Below are 24004 nucleotides of genomic sequence, written 5' to 3' on the forward strand. Positions count from 1 at the left end.
TAGAAACCATATAAACTACTAAATGCGGTTTAAAGCTAACGAATCCACCTAGATTTAATCAATAATCCCGTATTTTTAGATTCCATAAGTACCCACTCTATTGTGTACCTAGAGGTAAAACTAAGATATTGCACAATATTGGCAAAATATGGCAGAAATGGCTCCAGTGGATAAGTAATAAAACGTATTTTATAAGCACTTTTAAAAATAAATTGTCTAAAGAAACAGATAAATTCTTAAAACAATTATGAATAAAGTACATTCCGGAATCGTTAATAAGTCGTTTTGAAATATTTCGTCGTGTTTAGTAATCAATAGTATCGCGGTGGCAAGACGCAGAATTCCATAGCCGTTGATTATCAAAGACAAAACAAATAAAATTATAATTATTATATGGGTTAAATGTATTATAATCAGGGTGTTGTCACATCCCGGCAGCTTAGAGTAATAATATTAATAATAATAATAATAATACTCTGAGCCCGGCAGTCCGCAGCTGCATTGTTTTAACAACGAAGTTTTGGTCTGATCACATTTTCAATACAGTATTATTTTTTTAACGAAAATAGTTTTCATACAGAGAATATACAAATAAACCTTTTTTGTGTATAAAAACATATCCACCTTTAAGTTAAGATGTAGTGTGATATGATTTGTATTTTTTTATTAAACACTAAAGCATGAAGCATGAAGGAATTATCAAAATTTAAATAAAATATATTGAAGTGTTTTATCTTATCTTTTAGTTGGTATTACTATAAACTGCACGTGTTAGTTCTACTTCTGCAATTTGTGTGCTAAAAATACTTTATTCAACTTCTCGAAGTTAGCAGCTGTGGCTTTTTGTAGGAAATATGATATCTGATTATAATATTTGTTTCATTTTTTACAAATAAAAACTTGTGTGAATACCGCACCAGAGTCATACAGTCCTATACGCTCCCGTCTGGAGCCAGTGAGACTATGGCATCCTCAAAGGAGACCTCGAAGGAGATGAGGAGGAGGAAGGTGGGAGAGAACCTGGCTATTCAGATATGGTCACCAAACACTAATTGTAAAATAGGGCAAATTAATTTTAATAAAATTTATTTGAACCCGCGACCTTCGGATTGCTAGTCGAGAGCCACCTCAAGTAGTTTGATATGTTTAGTGACTTAGCAGGAGTGCCCGGGTTTATAGGGTGAGGTTTGTTCGGTTCTTGGCGGCGGATGCGCTTGCCTACCAAATGCGTGGTGGGCCGGATCGATTAATCCTCTTTCAACGCATCGCCTTGCAACGCAGTAGGAGAGTTGGATTTTTATGTTTATCACTCGAACACACTGACCCCCAGATTACTACCCACCCATCATACCTATTTCCTTCCCAGAACTCACTGTCCTTCCTTTCTTTCAAAATACCCCAACACAGCATTCACAAAGATGACATAGGCCTTGAGAGTTAAGATTTTCCTAAGGGCCTCCTGTGTGGAGACGATGTAAAAAAATACAAAAAATAAACAACTATCTCGCTAAATTGTATTGGTTATCTAATAAATGGTTCCCGGGGCGGCGGTATACATAATTGTAATAATTCTCGAGGGCTCTGATGTACAGACATTATGGCTCCTGTTGATTGACGAACATATACTAAAACATCGTTGGTTGGAATCGGTGCTTGAAATGACTTTAGCCATGTTTAATAAAAAACAAATTGGAATAATTTTTTCAGCAATTTTAATTTAAAATTTGAAAAATTAAATTCTCACCAATCTAATCGCCGCAATTTTAATAGGCACAAATTATGGATATTACGCTTTGTTTCAACTTAATCATTACAAGAAACTTACGTCGGGAGAGATGGTAAAAGATACATTAAAATAAAATTTGATTCAATCAATGTTCAAAATTTCTCTTTTAAAATGACTCAATGAACCTCACCCCATGAACCCGGGCACCCCTGCTTAGTCACGAAACGTAGTAAATGAAGCATTAAAGTTATATTTTTGTTTAATCAAGTTCAAAAGATTTTTTAAGCATGGATTTGACGTTTGCGAAAGTTCCATTTCAATATAAATATGCGTGAGGCAGTCTATCCTCTTTAAGTACAAAGTCATTTTCATAGAATATGGATGTTCTAACAGAATCTAAAAAGTACCACAACGCGCGCGAAATACAAGTTACAATGCATGCAAGCCGTCAAGTTGGTCAGAAATATATAGATCAACAAAATAAATCGTGTAAAATGTATATGCGACCGAAAAATGGGCGTGGCTTACAGCTAAATCTCGATGACACAAGTTGATCTGCAGGGATTTACATATGTATGCCAGCTTGGGTAATGGATCAACATATCCGGAGTGGATCAACAAATGCAAACGGATCAACATATACCTGGCGTACCGTCGCTCGAGATCAACATAGTACGAGAGGGGATAAATATATATATATATATATATATATATATATATATATATATATATATATATATCTATATATATATATATCTTAAATGAATGAATGAAATTAATCATCGATCTGTACCATATTTAGACTATTCATCTGCCAACAATTAATTCGATTAACGTGTTCTGTTCCCACTGATATTGTCCATTGTCCATTGTCCATTGGTAGACAAGTCAATAACATTTTGACTAACATGACGAAAATTAAGATATATATATATTTTAATATTAAAACACGGGACGCTTTTAGCCTACCAATAAATATATCCCTCAAAACAATATTTAAAAAAATATTACTTACCAATCTACAAACTTATCGGTGCTAACGACCAACGCCGAAACTAACGATAAATTCGCCCCTGATCAACACGATGATACTAGAACTACTTGCCGGGAATGTAATACATCCGACTACGCCAAGAAAACAAACTCCCAGAGATGAAAATATATTAGAAAAGTTGGGCCATTTCCCTCGCAAATCGTGAGTTATGTGTCTATATGTGATCGAATGGTGAATGCATCTTGTAGTATGCAAACAAAAACACAGGAGCGCGGGGCTGGTTCGACATCTTTCCCGGTTTGCTGCGGGGCTGCTTTGGATGGGGGGTTCTTAAAGTTTTGTCGGTGATTCGGGAACATAAAAGATAAAAGCCTGCATAAATAATCCATTACTGAAATGAATCAATGCTTCCCTGCATTAGATTGAGATTTGTGGGGAGCTGGTGAAGTTGCGGCTACGCAAATAAGAAATAACTTCTCGATTTGACTTGATGGGTTTCGAACGAAAAATAGATTCCGTTTCAAAACCTATAAAGATGTAAACATGCTTTAAAGGGGGAAACATTGTAAGTATATGGGATTTGTTTTGGATGGCTATGTGTGAATAAAATGGCAATGTAATACGCTGTAATCACCAACATGTATGTAGGTACTTCTCCATAAGTGTTTCAAGGCATTTTACTGTGGGACTTTACCATAATTATTTTGTTACTTAATTTTGTAATCGTATAATTAGACGGTAGAAAGACACTGTTAAACTGTTAACACTCTGTTACAGGACTAAATTTGGAACTAACTCCTTACAATACATTGCACATAAGCAATATAACGCATTACCTAGTAATCTAAAACTTTCGGCAACAAACATAAAAACATTGGCAAAAGCTCTCCAAAGCTATTTCCTCAGCAGTTTTATTAATGGAATTCTTTGGAACTCCAAAATAACTTCTGCGTTTATTCATTTTAATGTATCTATGTTGTCTTGTCTTTCCTAAAATGAGTTTGTAAACTCACTGATAATAATAGATTATGTTTTATTATTTTTTAATTATTAAACTGTTGTAATCGCAGAGTTCTAGCCTGTCCTGTCTTTTTCTTTTTTATTCAAGACGCGTGATAAAGAAGACGATGATCGTCGATAACGTGCGTACGATCTTTCTCTGGGCCAACTATAAGTTGATTCACGCAGTGTTAGAGTGAGACGACAATAGATGAGCTTTTATATAGAGTAGCACGATTTCAGTCAGTAATCTCTTCATAATCCAGCTCATCGTCCAAGCTCGATATTAGTTCGCCATACTAATAGTTCTTTAAATCATTATTATCAATCTGTAAGCTACAATAAGATGAGAGCAGAAGTATTACTATATTATCTATCTCATAATACACTAAATAATATTGGCGCAGGCGGTAGAATTTGTTTAATTAATGAACAAATTGATTATGTACTGCTCTGAGTAAGCTCACGTATAATCAAAACTGGTAGGCGACAAATAAATCAATGTGGGCATTGATGTATTATATTAGTAAATGAATATAGGTATTGGTATTTCGTGTAAAATCACAATAATATAATGGTTTTCAACATAAACATAATAAAAATTACAACACCCAGAAAGTCATCATCTCATTACCACGACCAGCTCTAAAATGATATTTAGACTATTATGCTGTGCTTTTCCTACTGGTTTTAAGCTGTCCTGTGGGAAACGTAGGGAAATATACGCATGTCTAGTCGTATGTTTAGGTGATTCGGAAAATCAATGAACTTATTTCATTTGAAAAGAAATTACTTTCGATAATTATTCTCTTTCTCTTATTATAAATAAATAAATGTAATAATGATAAATTGAATTGTTGATGCAGTCTTCGGGCGGTTTACTTTAAATAATTAATAGTGATGATCTTGATATAAATCCACGGTACCACAGTATCATTTTTAATGTGAATACCACACAAGATTCTCAACTGCTCCCGTCTGGAGCCAGTGAGACTATAGCATCCCTAACTGGGGTATGTTGTGAGGTTTAAGGTAGTGGAGGGAAAGAGATGTGGAAGGGAAAGAGATGGGAAAAAGGAATTTGGAGAAGTGCCTTGCTATTCAGGTCCAGTGACCAAACACGACTAAAGCCATGTCAAGCAACTTTTCGATTACGAATGGTTGTGAATATAATGAAATATACTAAATATTATTTTTTTAATAAATCTATTTGAATTTTAATGAATTAATGCAAATCTGGAAAGCGAAAACTAACCCTCTTTCCGACATCTGCGTCCTGCGTAACATTGGTTCAATGAACTCAAATTTGTTTTGAATTTAAGTTAATCGGTTGTGTGAAAAATTCAGACAAGCGATTAAGTATATACCTAATATTTTAACATAAATTTGTTTTAGCATTCTCAAAGTTGAAACTATTTTGTCAAGAATGAAAGAAAGTCAACATTTATTTGAAATTTGATAAATTGTTCAAGTTTTCTGAACTAACCCGTCCTTAAATATTTTTTCTACGACTACGTTAAAATACGTTTTTGATGAAAACGGTCTTGAAATCTAAACAAATTGTCACGTTTAGGTAAGTGCCTATATAAAATACAATTTTATCGGATTCATCAATAAAAATGCATTATTTTTAAAATTCAACCCGTAAAAACAATATTTTTTACTAAGTATAATACATACGCGCGTCATGCAATTTCGAGGACCGGAGTAAAACTGACTCATGACCGTCATGAAAAACCGTGATCATTTCGCTATAGGAGCCTAGCTAATATTATATACTTAGTTTAGCTCACCCTCCGAACTCAGCTTCGCGGTCTAGAGGCTAACCGCACGACTCTCGTCGTGAAGAACCGAGGTTCGATCCCCGCTTAAACTATTTTTTTTTTTCTTTTTGTGATTTTTTTAATACGAGGAAAAGTGATAAAATGCTATCGTGCTGCGACTTTTAGATATTTTGACAATATGATATTTTGGTCGAATACGTAATAACCGCGGTCTAGAGGCAGAGCGTTCGACACTCGTTATGCAGGAACCGGGTTCGAATCCCATATTTTTATAACTTTTAATTTTTTTTTATCAACGATTTGTAATAATATATTAAAAAATTACATACATTTTTTAATTTACCTTTACTTTACTTTACGGTAGATACCTATATGATATTTTGATCTAAATATAGCTTACAAATCGAGCCGGTAGAGTCGTTCGGTATTTTGATTAATTATTTTTTTTTATCAACGATTTGTAATAATGTAGTAAAAAATTACATAAATTTGTAAATTTACTTGTACTTTAATTTACGGTACCTATATGATATTTTGGTTGAAATATAGCTTACAAATCGAGCCGGTAGAGTCGCTCGGTATTTTGATTAATTATTTTTATTTTGAATCATTAAAATTACTAATCAAGGCCCTATATGATATTAATTAATTATTTTTATTATTTTACTTTACGGAGCCTATATTATATTTTGGTCGAAATATAGCTTACAAATCGAGCCGGTAGAGTCGCTCGGTATTTTGATTAAATGTTTTTAGTTATCAACGATTTGTAATTATGTAGTAAAAAATTTAATAAATTTTTTAATTTACCTTTACGTTAATTTGCGCGAGATACCTCTCCTCGCGGTCTAGAGGCAGAGCGTTCGACACTCGTTATGCAGGACCCGGGTTTGAATCCCATATTTTTATAACTTTTAATTTTTTTCATTACATTCTACTTATAAATATGTCAATAGACAGAAAAAAATAGAGAATGAAATGAAAAGAAAGAGAGAAGAATACTAAAAGTTTCACGTCCGTCGTGCGTAGGCTTACCACACACTGTATTTTTTTACTGAGGATTGAACCTTCTTCCCTAGGGACTACCTAAAATTAGTGAACCGCACTTGAGCTAAATCCTATTTGGAAGGTACCGAGATTAATTTAGAATATGAATTGCTGTACATTTTTAAATGTTATCCAATATCAGAGAAATTTGTGTGTGCGTGTGAGTGCCACCAATAATGACAACGACTCTATTTGCAGAGTTTTAGCTCGATTGGTAATCGGGAAGTGGTCTAATTTTAAGATTCTGTTTCATTAATAATTCATTCATATATGAAAACAAAATAGAAATTCAAATGGAGTTAAGCTATATCAATTACCTCTTCGGCAATCGTGGAACTAATTATTATTTTTTTTTTTGGCAAACTAATGTTTAAGACAAGATTTTTTATGCATAGCACAAAGGATAACAATTAGTTTACAAGCAATAATTATTCGCCTGAAACACTCATCCACATTGAAAAATCTCCTGATAAAAGATACATGACGCCAACGGGACTTGAACCCGTGTCCTTTCGATTACCGGTCGACAGCTCTGACCACTGAGCTATGGCGGCTTATCTCGTATCCGCGAAATAATTCAATATATACTACCTTTTCATTCAACAATTTCTGCTTGGAATAATTATTGCTTGTAAAATAATTGTTACCCTTTGTGCTATGCATAAAAAATCTTGTCTTAATAATAATAATAATAATAATAATTGGATAATTTGTAGAGCGCCGTTTTTGTGAAAAATCACCTCAAGGGCGCTTAGTTTACCGTATAAGTTTACCAAAAAAAATAATTATAATTAATATTTGACAAGTTCGAGTATTTCACCTAAAAATGTAGACAATTTGTCTCGACGCCATCTAGTGAGAGAGTTAGCACTTACAATGCCTTTCTCATATAAAATAAAGTTGGTTGTTTTCAGGTGAAAAAATGTAACAAGCAGTAATTGTTGAATGAAACACTAGTATATATTGAATTATTTCGCGGATAAGAGATAAGCCGCCATAGCTCAGTGGTCAGAGCTGTCGACCGGAAATCTAAGGGACACGGGTTCGAGTCCGGTTGGCATCATGTATCTTTTATCAGGAGATTTTACAAGGTGGATGAGTGTTTCATGCGAATAATTATTGCTTGTAAAATAATCGTGGAACTATTATTATAGTACAACAAAGCTTACTCGGCGGTCACCGATTTATTGAATTTTTTGTGTTTTTCTTTGAGGCCCCGTAGTAAGCGTTCAAAGATGGTTTGAAAGGAAGATATGTAAATACAAATGTTAAAGGGAGCGCGCTAATTGAAAATATTTAATAAAAAACGACTCATTTTAAATAAAGCAAAAATGTTTCGACAAATGATTTAGTTTCATTTAAAGATACACTGTGATTTTTTCATGCCTATAACCATAAAATACCAGAACAAAACGTGTTTTTAATAATTTTTGGAGCTTACTTTGCAATTTTTTCTATCGAAGGATTTCACATAGTTAACGCATAAAAATGTTGTCTTCAAAAATATTTTTATTTTTTTAAGAACTTAAAAACTTTTAAAAGATTTAAAGGGAAACTTTTTTATAAATCGGTAGAAATTGGGAATGCGGGGCCTTAACAACGAGGTCACACACAGCGATTCACCCCCGCCATCAATTTAATATAAAAAACAATGCTGTTTATCTCGAAGGTACACGCAGACATCTTTTTACGTTTTTATTTTTTCAGTGTAAGAGCCTCGGTGTGTTCCCGTCAGCATTTTGTTTTGTTTGGTCCCGCTGTTGAGAGCGAAGAAAGCGCCAAAACGCAGCGAATCTCAATCTCTTTGTTTTCTCCGTTGGAGTAGCCCCGTCACTTCTGCGCGCATAATAAAACTTTATCGTCCGAGGCGCTTGCAGCGGATAGCGGGGCTGGTTGGTACCGGGGGGGAAATTGATCTCAAACAAAACCAAATTATTTTTACTGATATCTTGTGGGGTGTATTATATAGTAGTATATTTTCATAAGTAACGAAATTGGCTAACAGTGAAAGAGATGATGACGTTAAACGCGATGATATTTATACATAAAATAATAAATAACCTTATCTTTTACCTGATATCTTAACAACTAAGGAAAAATAAAAAGATTTGTAGTTCCTAAGTAATAAATAAAACAAAATCTAAATTAGAATATGAAAACTCGAGTCGGGCTATGTCAAGAGTTAGCATAATAGAAGAGTATGTATGAGACAATGTATGAACGTGAATGAGGCAAGAATTTTGTAAGTTAAAAGTAGTTAGTTAATTAAAACACTGCTAGTAAATAAAACTGTTTTGAAATGGAACATCTCGGAAAAGTAATTTAAAATTTCTGGTGCCATGCAAATCAACAATTTTCAAGGTACTTTAAGAAATCTATCATTTGTATAACTACATTTTGGTTTTTCCACCTTAGACTCATCAAAGAAAGATAATCAATATACATACTCAACCTCAAAAACTCAAATAACATACCGAAAATAACTGTGCAAATTTCTTACCAATTTAGTAGCAAAATATCCCACGTTCTCCCCACCCTACGTGTTATTAACCAATGCACCACGTCGTCTCGGATTATTACCATTATTTTTACGGCAAGTGATTCAACCAACCCCCTCTCCTCTTCCCTTCAACTAACCTTCCCCTACCGCTACTCCTCCGATGATGGCGACTCCATATCGCGCGCTGGCAGTATTGTCTCGAGACGTTATATACGCAACGCGATCTAAGGTCGCAAGAGACGGAAACTTGCATGCCAAAATAGGCTTTCAGTCCACTTGACGCAAAACCGAAAATCTCAAACGGTTTCTGTTAGCCGAAACTTTAATACGAGCTTTTTTCGTGATGGAACAGCGAACCGTTTCGGAGGCAAACTGCAACTTATACAAACTTTAGGGGCAGTTTGTAACAGGATAAAGATTGTGAAATAAGACAACGTATTTTAAAACCACATTTTTTTAAAGAATATTTATTAAAAAAAATTTCATTCGAGAGACCAGGATATAAACCTTTTTAATTTTTATGTGTAATATAACATCTTTTTCATCTTAAGAACCAACCAAAAAAAGTTTTCCTTTTTTTATTGTTATCATGTTTGGTTTGTAATTTAATTGGTTGCTAAAAAACAATTTATTTACAAACAAGTTCTGCTTTGTAATTACTAAGCGTAACAGATGTTTCGCCTTCCGAAGGCATTATTAAACTGTGCAAAAGTCACTTAGAGATGATTTGTTTATATCACTTCTAAATATAGGTACTTATAATAAAAAAAGCACATAACTTTTATTTTTATTTTTGTTACCATTTCTTTATTGATTTTCAAGTAAGTTTTTGGATTATTATTGTTTCAGTAATGTTTCCCTACTTATTGTGTTGTTTAAATTTACTAGAGGTTGTAAAAGTGAGGTGTATTAAAATTTACTAGAGGTTGTTAAAGTGGGGTGCATTCAAATTTACTAGAGGTTTTTAAAGTGAGGTGCATTAAAATTTACTAGATGTTGTTAATGTGAGGTGCATTAAAATTTACTAGAGGTTGTTAAAGTGAGGTGCATTAAAATTAAAATTTGGATGATGCGTCGTTTTTTACTTTTAATTATTATAAAATAATAACAATAGATTTCCTCGTACATGTCATGTTGGCGCCCTAAGATTAAATTTCACAAGTATTACAAACTTTTAAAATTATCAAATACATCAGAGAGGTACTCTAATCCTAATTAATGACATGTATACATAAATAAATACTGGAGGAGGTAGGAGGACTAACTTGTTTGATAAGCCTACCTGGGACTATGCCATTACCAATTGGGTATATTGTGAAGAGAAGAGAGAAGAGAGTGGAGATGGTCAAGAGGAAGATTGGGAAGAACCTGGCTATTCAGATCTTGTCACTAAAAAAAGTTAAAGCCTTTTCTAGCAACGTTTTGATTCTAAATTTAGTTATTACTAGCTGTACCCCGCGACGCGTGTGAATCAGTCTGTAAGTGCAGATAGAGAAACAAGAGCGCGTGTTGCTTTTGCGTCCAATAGATCGCTGTTTTCATGTTTTTACCCGTCACGTGTGATATCTATATAATATAGGTATATAAAAACACACGCGTATTCGAATGCAACGTTTTGTCGAAATTAAAGAAGAACTTTCAAAGATTTAAAATTTTTAACATATTAACATTTTTTTTAATTAAAATTTAATTCATAAATCGTCCATTCATCTAACGCTCTCTAATGAATGTTTTCAAAAAATTTTGTCGTTTTCAAATAAATGCAAAACTTTTCAAAAAGAAAAAAAAGTATTTATATAACAAGACTAGAACTCAGGAAACCTAAGCAGGAACTCTTTGTATTGAAGCCGCAAGAGATTTCTTATCTGGTAATCTGTTTCTAGATAAATGCAATAACTTTTAACTCACTGCGTTTTTTCTATAATGGGCTACAGAGCTTTAAAATATACATTTTTGAAATATGCTAAGCTGCTCCTAACTGTTCCATACCGTCTGGAGCCAGTGAGACTTTGTCATTCCGAATTGGGGTATGCTGTGAGGCTGAAAGTTGCAGGAAGGGGAAGGAAATTTAAAAATTGTATATAGAATACTTGCGGTAGATTGAAATATACTCTCAGTATCGCCTTCGTGTAAGATAAGGAAAGTTGCTTGAAATGGCTTTATCTGTGTTTGGTTACCAGCTCTGAATATCCAGGTACTCCCCCACCTTTCTCTTGCCCATCTCCTTCCTCTCTCCATGACTTTCAGATAATTTTGGAGAAAGTGTCGTCAAACTCTAACGAAGTCAGTTGCAAAAGACGATTTTATTTCATTGAAAATCTCCAAAAGTGAGATTATTATACAATAGTTTTCTAAATGTAGCATCCAATTCAAAAGCCACCAATTTGCACCAACCGAGTAAGATATTGCGGTGTATAACCTACTTACTCTATTTTCAACACAAGTTGTTATGGTTAGTGAAAAGGTCTCTACGAAAATCTTAAGGTTTTTTGTTTCTTTGAAAAACCTAAATAAAAATTATGAATAATATTTTGTAAAGAATGAACCCGCCTCGCGAGGGTGTAAGTGTAAATGAAGTACAGACAACAAGTCACAACCTCCAGCCCACAAGTAGCGAAGAGTGCAAAGGACTGCCGGGTAAGTGGGAAGTGGAAAGCGGGAAGGAGGAAAGTTCAAAGTAAGTGCACACAAGTTATGTAAGTTAAACCTAAGTCCCACAATCGTCCCGGATTGCGTAATCCTTTGATGAAGAGTAATTATCGCCGGGTGACAGGGGTGACTGGCGACGGAAGGGTTAAACCAGGGGGGGGTTCAAATCTTTCATGTTTGTTGGTGAATCTTTGAACTTTGAACTTGTAATAAATCATTTTAACTTTTACATTGCCATTAAAACATGGAACGCTAACTATTTCGTACGTATTTCAAGTTTTTGACGAAACGTTTTAGGGGCAGAATGCTATTAAAATGTTGAGATTTCAGAAATGCATCGTTGTTAAACATGGCTCAAACTTCTTCGTCTTCTTTTTCTTTTGCATCAGTCATCTGGGGTATAGCTTTGGATGTAATTAATGCAGAGGTCGCAAATTCAAGATCTGCACGATATTGCTAATTTATTTAGAATTTCTTCAAATTATTCGTAATCCGGTAAAAAACGGGATTACAGGCCATTAACGAATGAATTGATAGGTTTCCTAATAAACTTTTAGTAAAATACAAATTTATTATCAAAACGTCCGAACACATTTTTATAAAAGTCATAATATTTTCGCATTTCGTCATTATATATTATTAAGGCTTGTGCATGAACACGTTTTCCAACATATTGTGATTTTACCGAAAGCTTACCAGAAAACGGTCTGCACTTCTGTTTTAATCGGATTACCAATAATTTTATGAGATTCCTATTAAATTAGCAAAACTCTTTTTTCTACGTGTGACGCTACTTCGTAGGAAAAGGGGAAGAAGATGAGGTGAGAGAAGCCTTCTGTGGTCTTTGTCGTAGTTAGCCCAGCCTCTTCGCGTGCTGCCCCTGGAGTATTTATTTTATTTCAGTTGTTTGCGTATTTATATTTGTAACGAGTTACACAACGTACCTCTGCATAAACGTTACATTTGGAATTTCTATACGGTTATATGCAAGAGCTAGAGTCCTTCTAATCACTCGGACATAGGGTGCGAGCTTCGTTATTCTTCCGCTTGAAGTAAGTCTTGTCTTGGTGACAATTGCGGGAGAGTCAACACAGAGAGTTCTCGGAAGCGGTCAAATGGAGGATAGAATCATTAGAAGAGTACATTATTTTGAAGTATCTCATAAGGTTTAGCCAGCGTTAACAATGTAGTACCCGAAAATATATTTTTACGACTTGATTATAAAACATCGACTGTTCTCTACTTTCTATAAATAAAATTTCCATGTATTATATATGTAAACCTTCCGGAAGAAATTTTCTAAATGACAGTGAAAAGTCTATTAAAATCCGTTCCGTGGATTAGAAGAACTAAGCGCATAAACAGGCAGATGCGGATAACGACTTTATTTTATAATATTTAGAGATAAGGTATGAACTTCAAGGTCGGGGTCCACATTGTTCCAACCGCCAGATAACAAAGATATCAGGGCCCATTGTCAATCTACCACCATATTAAGAGTCCAAGTGTTTTGTTGAGCCGGAGTTCTATTTAATAAGAGAGTTTGCGATCAACCCGGAAATTCTTTTTTTCTGTAATTAATTTTGATAACCTCGTCCTCTTTCTTTTTACCACCACAATAAATATCATAATTTTTTTAATGTTTTATCTCAAGAAGAATTTTTAAACGTTACAAGTTGACAAATTACTAATTAATACTCAGATCAATATATTTTGCACTGTGTCAATCCATTGCCACTCATGGAATATTAGCTTGGGGAAGCGCTACAAACATAACAATTGACCCAATTCAAAAAGTTCAGAAGGCAATAATAAAACTCATACTGCAAGTACCATTCTACACAGACTCAAACAAAATCTTCAAAACTCTAGACGTCATGTCGATAAGACAACTTTACGCCAAAACTGCTCTCCTACATCTCATCCATAATAATCTTCATATTACAAATCAACCAAAAGCCATAATAAAAACCAGGTCATCAACAAATAAAACACTGAACATTCCGATAACACACACCACACACGGAAAAAGACACTTTCAATACTACGCAACCAAACTTTTTAACAGTATGCCCATTACTTTGAAACAACTAATGACTACAAATACATCTACAAACTTTCTCAAAAAACATATCGTAGCCTGGATAAAAAATCAAGATATTCACTTTATTCAAAAGATTATAATTCCAAACCAAACATAACCAAAATATGATAAATAAAATTAAATATTATACACGTTCTTTAAGAATTATCCAAAAATTACATACACGCACATATATATGTGTGTTTTCATGTTTCAATATGTCTGTGAAAAAAAAACAAATAAATAAATAACTTTCTACTACAACACATAAATACCTGTCACACTTAATCACAAACACGTAAACACCTCAGCACAGGTTCTCCTAGTGAGGTGTTCACGTAACATACAATATCAACCACACACAGTTTTACCTACATCAACCTATGTTCTTTATTTTTTATACCTATTTTTATGTACTTTTTTCTCTGTACTACAATATAAACCACCGTAAAAAATTGTAAAATGTGTATTCAAGAATAGACATAAATAAATTAAATTAAATTAAAACTTCCATACTATTCCATTTAATATTCCGTAATGTGGTTCTTACTTACTTATTTTAAATGTATTAATTAGTGTAGTTTTTATTGTTTCTGACAGCACATTATAATATTTCATCCCCTTGTAGAAAAATTTTTTTGCGTGTGGGCTTTGTCCTTTTTGTTAGTTTGACTTCATTTCACGTCCTTGTGTTATGTCTGTGAAAGTACATGTTGTATAAAATTTTGTTTAAACCAAACTGAATAATTTTATTTTAATTGAAAAGGTAAAACAAATATCTAGTATGGATAATTGCTATTTTATTTATTTGTGTTTTAAATTATGATAAACAGGCCATTAAATAATTCGTTTTAACATGATTTTGGCATTTATTTGTGAGTTAATTGTAATTATAAAACTAATAATCTTCTCCTATCAAACATTGAAATATAATGAAAAATAAAATAAGAAATAGCACATCGTAAAGGGGGGTGTTCTTTTGATAAAAAAATTTAATTTATATACTAAATTGTTTTTTTCCACCGTAAATCAGTCATTTGTAATTTAAATTTTCGCCCATCTAAATGCTTATTTTAATCATGTTTTTTTTTGTTTTATATTTTATCATTTTTTTATAGTAAATAGATCAAAATTATTTTTAAATAATTATCATTAACTCTAATAATTGACAAAGTTGCCTCTTAAATGAGTAAATGTAATTCTAGACTGGACTTTATTTAAATATTTAGAGCACAAATACATAATATTGGTGTTCATATACATATCCGTGTTAGATAATTACCGTACATTTGAATTAAAGGGGTGATTTTTCAGTTTAGTTGGTTATTTTAGCCTCAAATCAATATTTAATTTTTGCATGAATACTGCCGCGCAGTCTTCACCTTAAGCAATTGCATTTCCAAAGAGAGTTGCTACTTCAGAGCTTGCCTATATATTCTATTTTCCTAGTTAAATATAGATATCTACATTATGATCCAAAAGTAAGCCAGCATTCAGAGATATCAAATAGCTTCCATACCATTACAGAATCACATCATTTTTGCCGTTAAATCTCAGTCATTTCACGTAACACGTTATACGCTATACGTTACTGCCCCCTCTATGGCAGATTATTCAGAGAATTTTCCCGGAAGGTAAAACCCCAATTCATTATTTGCTAATTAACTGAAATTCTCCTGTCTGACTTTGTGTAACATTAAATCGTAAAACTTCTAATTAATGTAGGTTTTTGAATACGTTTCACCGGAGCACGTATTTTGCCGTAATGTGGTTATTTTCCACGTGACAGAACGTCATTTGTTCAAAAGCTTCTATAAATTTTCTTTGACGAATTTGCAAAATAATCTTGTTCATATTTTTTAATTTTAAATATTAACTTCACAAAGGTGACCCTTAGGAAACCTTAGAGCCATCTTTTTTTTCCCTTCTCACTACCATCCACAATTGAGGTACGTTGGGAGGCTAAAGTAGTGGAGAGGGGAAGGAGATGGGAAAGAGTAAGGTGGGGTAGTATCTTGCTTTTCAGATCTGGTCACCAAACATAGCTAAAAGTCATTTCAAGCAAAGTTTCCATTCTAAATAGTGGTCTTGCACTAGGGCGATGCTGTGAGTGAGCGCCAAGTATAATACATATTATTTTTAATTAATAAATCGTGAAATTACACAAATTTATCGTATAAAAAATTCTTGTCCACTCCAAGATTTGAACCCGCGACTGATTGCTAGTCGAAAACTCTTACCCCTATGCAACCGAGGTCGTCAATATGTATTCTCTTGTAGGAAAAAGCATGTTTTTTAACTTTTTAAATCAACACCACGTGTATTTCTACTCTCATGTCAATTATCTACAAACGTTGCCAATTAAGGGACCGAAGATCGATGTATTATTGCGAAGGAGCAGATTTCCAACTCTTGTAAAAATAAGACGAACAGTTAGAATGAAAATCTACATAAAACATCTCATCTTCTTTTTACTCTCCTTCCTTCTATTCGTACTACTACTTGCATCATTTTATCTTTTTCCCTAAGTAATCTATTATGTTTATTACGAACGAAACATGGACTTTGTGTTTCATGTTTTTCATTATTTCTGCCATTTGTGCGGTTATTAGCCTTTTGAAATTCATTTGGCGAGATAATGCATTTCTTGTTCCCTTGTAAGAACTTCAACCCCAAACTTGCAAAGTAAATAGTCCGCCCCTCTCTGTTCCTTGTGAAATTCATTTGCATATCATCCCTCTTGTGCTTTATTTTTCAACAATAAATTTTATCTTTCTTGCTTCTATTAGCTATTCAGTGCACAAGGGCAAATAACAAAATATACACCATGTAAAAAAAGTTTTGCGTTTGCTTGATTCGACTCATTAATTTATTTTGTTTCGCAAGATACCTTACAAGTCTTCTTATATAAATGTTTATTCAATGACAAGGAGGCTCCCTAGAGGCAGATTGGGAGATTCTTTTATTATCGCCCCAGTAAAAGAATATCATTCGGAATCGAAACTTTGGTTGAAATAGCTTTAGCCGTGTTTTGATAACCGGACCTGACTAACCAAGTACTTCCCCACCTTTCTCTTTTCTGTCTCCGTCTTCTTCTATGTCATTTTAACCCTACACGGTCACAAACATAGAATATTGAAGAATACAAGGCGCTGGTAAAATTAGATTTTTAATGTTAATGTTAGTTGTAAGTTTCTACATATGTAAATATATATGTCATTAAGGTAGTAGTTATAGGCCTTAGTCGTAAGTCACTAGATATAAGTCTTATATGTAAGTCACTAGTTTTAAGTCAGCAGTTCTAGTAATAATTATTTAAGAAATATATTTTTGCAGCGCGCTTGATATGATTTTCACGAAAACGGCGCTATATAAATTAGCCAAATATTATTATTATTATTAAGGAATGCAATGTGAGCTTGTCTGGTGATATTTAATTATAAAAATAAACAAACAACAATAAGCAATATCCTCTGCAAAAATATTTGATTAAAATCTACATGGCTTTTTGCCAATCACTAACAGAATACGATTTCAGCGAATTTGCAACTATAATATACTTAATTCACTTATTACAACCTAAAAAGCTGTTTTTAAAATAATTACGCTTAAAGTCACTGCAAGAACTAGCATTGAAGAAAGCTTAAAAAATAAAATAGATCTGTTACATCTGCGTATCTATTTCTAACTTCATGTCATCTAGGTACAAGAGAGTGTTTGAAATGCTTAGTCCAATATTGTTACATGATTTTGGGACGAGGATATCTCGTGGATATATGAAATTTAATGAGATTAAGTAAATCCGGGATGTCGACTACTATTTACAATTGTATAAAAGGCCGTTACGCGTGCATCTTACCGATTTATCGTCTCAGAGTTATTCATAAGTATACGTTTAATTTAACAAACAATAGACATAATAAATATTAAGTCGGATATAATTCTTTGATCTGAGTTTTATTTCATTCTTAAAAAATCTAGTTAGTTTATGCATCCAATGGCAATATCGAGTTTAAATCATAAAAGCATTAAAATATCGTTATCATAATTAACTATGTAACTAACCATCTCACCGTTTCTCGGCGGGGTAGGCAGATAGGACGGAATGCCAAACAACTTGGTCTTGGCACACACTCCCTGCATCATTCACATTCATACAACGTCTCATACAAACTCTTCTATTATTCTGACTCGACATCGTGATATCTCTTTCTTTTCCATCCCCAACATCTTCTGATATTCACATTTGCGTCATATATTCTCCTTACACACGAGTTCCTTTCTTGATCTTACTCATTACGCTTACAATAACCTTGCATTCTTGGGGGATATCCAAATTTCTTACACAATCATACATGGCTTTATCACACATTCGTCTCAGGGATCTCATTTCTACAGCATTCAGTCTCTTTTCATCCTTTCTCTCCCAGTTCCATGCCTCACTACCATACATCAGGGTAGGTACCAGCATTCCACTGTGCACTGCTAGCTTTGCTATCATTATAATATCAATTTATTAATTTATGAGATGATTGAAGTTCATCCTTATTCTTAGATAGTAATGTTTGTAATAGCTACAAATTTTCCTTATTTTGTAAATCAGTAGGTACTTATTTAATGGTATTAAGTAACCGTGAGGACGAACTCAAATAAAAGACCCAAGATTACCCCAACCTGAAAGTTTCCGCCCCGCCACGGAAGGGGGGAAAATAGATAAGTACCTACGCTTTTTTGTCGAGAGCTCACGAACGGAACACAATTCTGAGCTAAGCACATACGAACCATAAATAAAGACAGATACACAGAGCGACCAAACGCGTTCATAGTTACACCAGCACACCCCAGAATCGCGACAAAATAGTAAAGTAATAATAATAGAAAGAAAATACGAAAGGGTAAAGAAAATACAATATTTTTTAAAATTCTATAAAAAAAATGAGAATTCGTTACTTCAAACACTCTTGGAATTTCAATGTTTTTTATGAATACGTGTTCCAATATTGTGAGAATACATTGGTATTTTACTAACTAACTAACCATCACGCCGTTTGCCCACAGGGGTAGACAGAGAAGACGGACCGCCAAACAAATCGGTCTTGGCACAAACTTCTTGCCTCATTCACATTCATACATACTATTCTATTATTCTGACTCTTGACATGGCCCGAATCGAGTATCTGATACAATTGATCATGCCATGTCTTCCTCGGGCGTCCCCGGCTTCTGCTACCATTCGCGTTTGCATCATATATCCTCCTTACACTCCTTTCTCCGCTCATTCGCTCTACATGCCCAAACCATCTAAGCGTCCCTTTCTTAATCTTACTCATTACGCTTACATCAGCCTTGGAATCTTTGCAGATCTCCACATTTCTCACAGCGTCATACAAGTTTTACCACACATACGCCTCACTGATCTCATTTCAACAGCATACGGTCTACTGTCAACCTTTCTCTGTCAGTTCTATGCCTCACTTCGATACATCAGGATAGGTAAAAATTAGAGTATTTTATTATATTTAGCTCAGTTTTATTTTATTTTATTTCAATTTATCATTTCAGATTATTATTTTATATAAAAATTATTAAAATGTAAAATGGGGGGGGGCAGTACGGGTAAAGCACCCAGTGAGGCCTACATAACTAAATAATGTTTTAAAGTATGTAAAGCATTATATCTAATAAATAAATAAATAAATAATAATCAATAACTTATTACATATCCGCTGCCCTCGTGCATCATCTGAACAACCCTGATAATTGGCCAAAAGTTTCTTGTCACTTGGGGTGACATATGGCAGAGGTGTTAGTTTTCCGATCAATGGTTACCGGTGCAGCGGTACCAATTCCCGCCTCCCAAATCGAACTATCCATTATTTTGGGCTCAACTATAGATAATCTTTACATAGATACGGGGAATGAATCATATTCCAGTCAAGCAAGCTTCAAACTACTTGATTCAATCAATAACTACTAAGTTTAGAATAATATTATATAAACGGTAACTAAACGTGTCGCTTACCCTATTACTTTGAAATGTGAACATATACATCGCTACAAATACAGTGTATATACAATTACGATGTATATATTATATATTTGGAGGAAGGAAGGTATAGCGATGATTGAAAGCAAACTTTCCTTGTTTGGTAACCACTCCGGGCGGATACAAAGGTATCTAACCGCGTCTACGTCCGCCAATAGCGCCAAGTGATAAGTAGGTACCGTATATATATTACATAAAGGGTATGTTTGTATGCAGGACTCGCTCGCGCTTCTAGACACGCGGATTTGGCGCGATTTATCGTCCCGCAATTCCGCATCTATTCCCCGTCGTCTGTGGTTATCGCGGGCCATGGATAAATACAAGACAGAGCGGAAAGTTTGAAGGAAAATCAAAGATTGATGAAAATACGTTCGATACCTACTGGTAAAGAGGATATTTTTGTGTAAAATTGATGACAACATAATATAAAAATATATGTTTAATAGAGTAGATATCATTTACGTTGAAACTACGGGGACATGATAGAAATGTTGCATCTTCTTAAAAATAAGTAAACAACACCTAACCTAACTTAACCAATGTTTTTGATGTAAAAATAAAGAAGAAATTTGAATATGTTGTTTCCAATAATCACATTTGAATATTGTTTATGTTATTAAGGACGGGTTGCTTCGGAGAATTTGAACAATTCTTAAATTTTCAAGTTCTGTAAAAGTTCTTTTTAGGTTCTGTTATTATTTCAGTTCTGTCAGTGGGTAACTAGCCTACAACGATATAATAACAGAACTGGAATAGGACATCAACATAGCTTGCAAATTTACGTTGAAATCTTATGGTTTGTCTTTTAATTTTTTCCTGAGAAAACTTTTTTTTTCATCAGATTTTTACTAATTTTGTAAAACGGTATAGCTTCGTTTAAGTTAATGCTACAAAATTACGATGTTATCTAAAGTGCAAATATTATTCCCCTTTATTTTGTAAGATGATTTAAGAAATTCTACCCGAAACAACAAGTTGTGCTAAGGATCTTGGGTTCCCCTTTCAGCGAGTCTCGTCATAAAACTATGATCGACTAGAAAATTTATATTGCATTCCTCGCTCGGGGGAAACTGCGCGCCACTTTATGCTTTTACTCTCGCATACTCCTAACTTATTGTACTATCATTTATTCAATTTTTCATAACTAGCTTTTTACCAGCGTAGATTAGATATATCTTATACAGGGTTATATCTTAAGCATAGGAAAATAAAAAATATTCTTTGTTTTCACAAACTTATCTTAATCGATGCTGGTTTTTTTTAGAAAGTAGTCACTTTGTGGTTTGACATATAATGAAATAAAACAATGATAATGACTCAAGCATCATCAGGGTACAAAATTAAACTATGCTGTACAGTACCCTAATTATGGTTGTATCAAATTTAACCGGTCGGTCATAATAAATTAAATAAATTTGTGGTTATATACAAAAATATCATTGTTTTTTTTTCATGAAATTTTTTGCAGGATTCGACACGTGTCCGTAAACGGGATCATATCTCAGAGACTAATTATTCAATCCGAGTAAACCAAGTATTGTTTTCAAGAAAGGTGTATATGTTACAGCCCATTCTGAGTTGCAAGTGTGTATCTTAAACACTCAAAAAGTTAGAATTCTGTAAATTTGAAAGAGTGTAAACTTTCATGATTCTATTTTGAATGCGGACAAATAAATCAGATTTACAAAAATCGGCACGTAAGAGTGGGACGCAAATTGCATATATAATAACCCAAAACGCCGCACGCAGATCTGAATTGTATTGCCGCGAATAAAGGCAACGTTAGCTCGCTCTGACAAACTCATACGGCAAACCTGGCTTTAGTGGTGGATTTGAATTGCGATGATAAAAGTGCAATTTTAATATACAAATAATTAAAGCTATAGGTACCCTACTTCTCATACCAATATTAATAAATGTTAGTTTGAAATGAAATAAGCAATTCAAAACAATTTTTTTATTTAATTTCAATAACTGCACACATCTACCGAAACTAACCACGATTCACTAAAATAAAATGCCTATCTGTCCATTTTTTTTTAATAATTTATGACAAAAATTAGATAAATTATATTTTGCAACAAAAGTGAAATTATTTTATCTTTTTGATATGTTGCAGCTAACAAGTGAACAGGATTTTTTTTATCTTACAATAATTAACAATACGTTCTATTTTATGATTAACTTTTCAAAACCATAGGCAAATAAATATTCTGAATGTATCTTTAACATAATAATCTTAGTTATAATTCCAGAAATCGGGTTATTTTTGTGATAATTACGAAATTCGCGTTAATTTTTCAGTTAAGGAGTATAATCCTTATAGGGGTTTGGCCTTATTTGAGTATACCCAAGCAAATGCACATAAATATAACATTTTTCGTTTCTCAAACTCTTGCTTCCAGCTGTCTACTCAAGAAAGAAGTTTATTCTAATTTTTATTCATCGCATACTTGCATAATAATCATAACTTGATAATAATAATCATCATAATCATAACTTGCCACAAGTTCTCAATCAACTTAACTATACAAAAAATAAATGTCATTTATTGAATTCTTTTTCTAATACTTTTATTTTTTAATCTCGGGCGAATCCAGGAAATTGAAGTTTGTAAGGAATCTCAATTCGATCGAATGACATAATTTATTTTTTTCAAAAAAGTTTTATCATAACAATAAATATATCGCGTGTAATAAAAACCAAAACCAAATTTACCTCTAAAATACCAAATAGTTTCCTATTAACATCGCACACCCTGTACCAAAGTAACTTTACGACAATGTTCCATTTTGTTTACCCGATAAAGACACCCAGTTTTTATGCCTCCCATTACATTAGCATTTCATTGTTCGTGTTGGCGTATACATTTTCACTTATCCTAGAAAGATGAAATATTTCCTAGCATTTTATTTTTTTATCAGATGCTACGCTGTTTATTGAAAATATTTCCATCAATAAATTGAATAGCTTTTGAATAAAAATAACGCTCTTCTACCTAAAATAATCTGTGTAATAATTCATCGATACTGCAATAAAGCGTGTAAAGTTATCTCGTTTGCCGATAAAGTATATTATTTGTCGCCTGAGACCTATAGTGACATCCAAAAAACATTTTTTGCTTCACCTGTTTATAAAATGTCATATTTTTAATAGTCTTGCTTGGGTGTTCTTCTTATATATTGTGTCAATTTATTTATGTGAGAAATGGAACTACCATAAAATTACATTTAAAACATCCTATCATGTAAGACTGGGATAGCAAACATGTCTTACTGTGACACTGAAACAATTTGATAAATATTTAACTGACGCCAGTAGAAGAGAGAGAGATATTTGTAATATTATGTGTCGGTGTGGCACTCAATATTTATTATATTATATTAAAATAAATATGTCTCGTTTTACGGTGGGTGACTTGTCAATGTTTTGTCATAATTCGATATTTTTTATCTCATTTGGAAACAATAACGACAAACAAAAAATTTAATATGAATTTTCATTTTTTTGTTCAAATTCTTTAATGTCCCATTTCCACAGAACTTGACAGAAAGGGTAATTTATTTATATGGAATTAACGACACAAGTGCCATTTACAAGCATGATACTTATAGATAGTCATAGTATTATGTAGGAAGAAGAAGAAAAAAAATAATTATATAAGTTAACACGACGAAAAAAAAAGAATATACGTAAGTACAAAGTTAGTGAAAGAAATAAAGAAGAAACGAAAACAAAACTAAAAAAACTGTCATGCAATTACCTTGTTAAAAATGCACTACTAAAATGATTAATTGGTACATTTTTACGATTCAATAGAGGAATATTCAAAATATCAGCTAACATAGCATAAGAGTTACCAGTGGTGTGTGATCTATTTATAACCAAATTGTAGCCTGAAACCGTAGTATAATTGTCTCAATAATACATACTATGGAACCTTGATCTAATGGTAGAAACATGAAAGTGAATCAACGTTATTAATTTTCAGAGCTAGTGACGTGTGCGTGAGTGCTATGTACTAGGACATATTTTGTTTTCTTAATTTTTAACTTTTACACTTATCGATTTATAACAATCAAAATAAACTTAATAAAACTGCTGTCATCAACAATCTGGATTATAAAGATACGATAGTTTACGTCGGAGAGGTCGAATTGTATTTAACATAGTTTT

General features: G+C 33.1%; 1 protein-coding gene and 1 non-coding gene across 2 annotated transcripts in view; one reads left to right on the top strand and one right to left on the bottom strand.

Annotated features, from left to right (window-relative positions):
- Positions 1-24004, top strand: part of LOC149417041 (protein turtle homolog A-like) — a 1249058-nt gene that overhangs the window by 1224059 nt on the left and 995 nt on the right. Inside the window, exon 18 of the mRNA XM_089641374.1 lies at positions 11590-11687. Coding sequence (XP_089497500.1) covers positions 11590-11687 — 98 coding nt within the window. The remainder of the gene's footprint in view (positions 1-11589; positions 11688-24004) is intronic.
- TRNAT-GGU (transfer RNA threonine (anticodon GGU)) lies at positions 7032-7104 on the bottom strand. The gene has a single exon. It is a non-coding gene; the product is annotated as a tRNA-Thr (tRNA).

This window comes from Hesperophylax consimilis, chromosome 16 (genome assembly GCF_061612785.1).
Source record: "Hesperophylax consimilis isolate HC1 chromosome 16, BYU_Hcon_1.0, whole genome shotgun sequence".
NCBI lineage: Eukaryota > Metazoa > Arthropoda > Insecta > Trichoptera > Limnephilidae > Hesperophylax > Hesperophylax consimilis.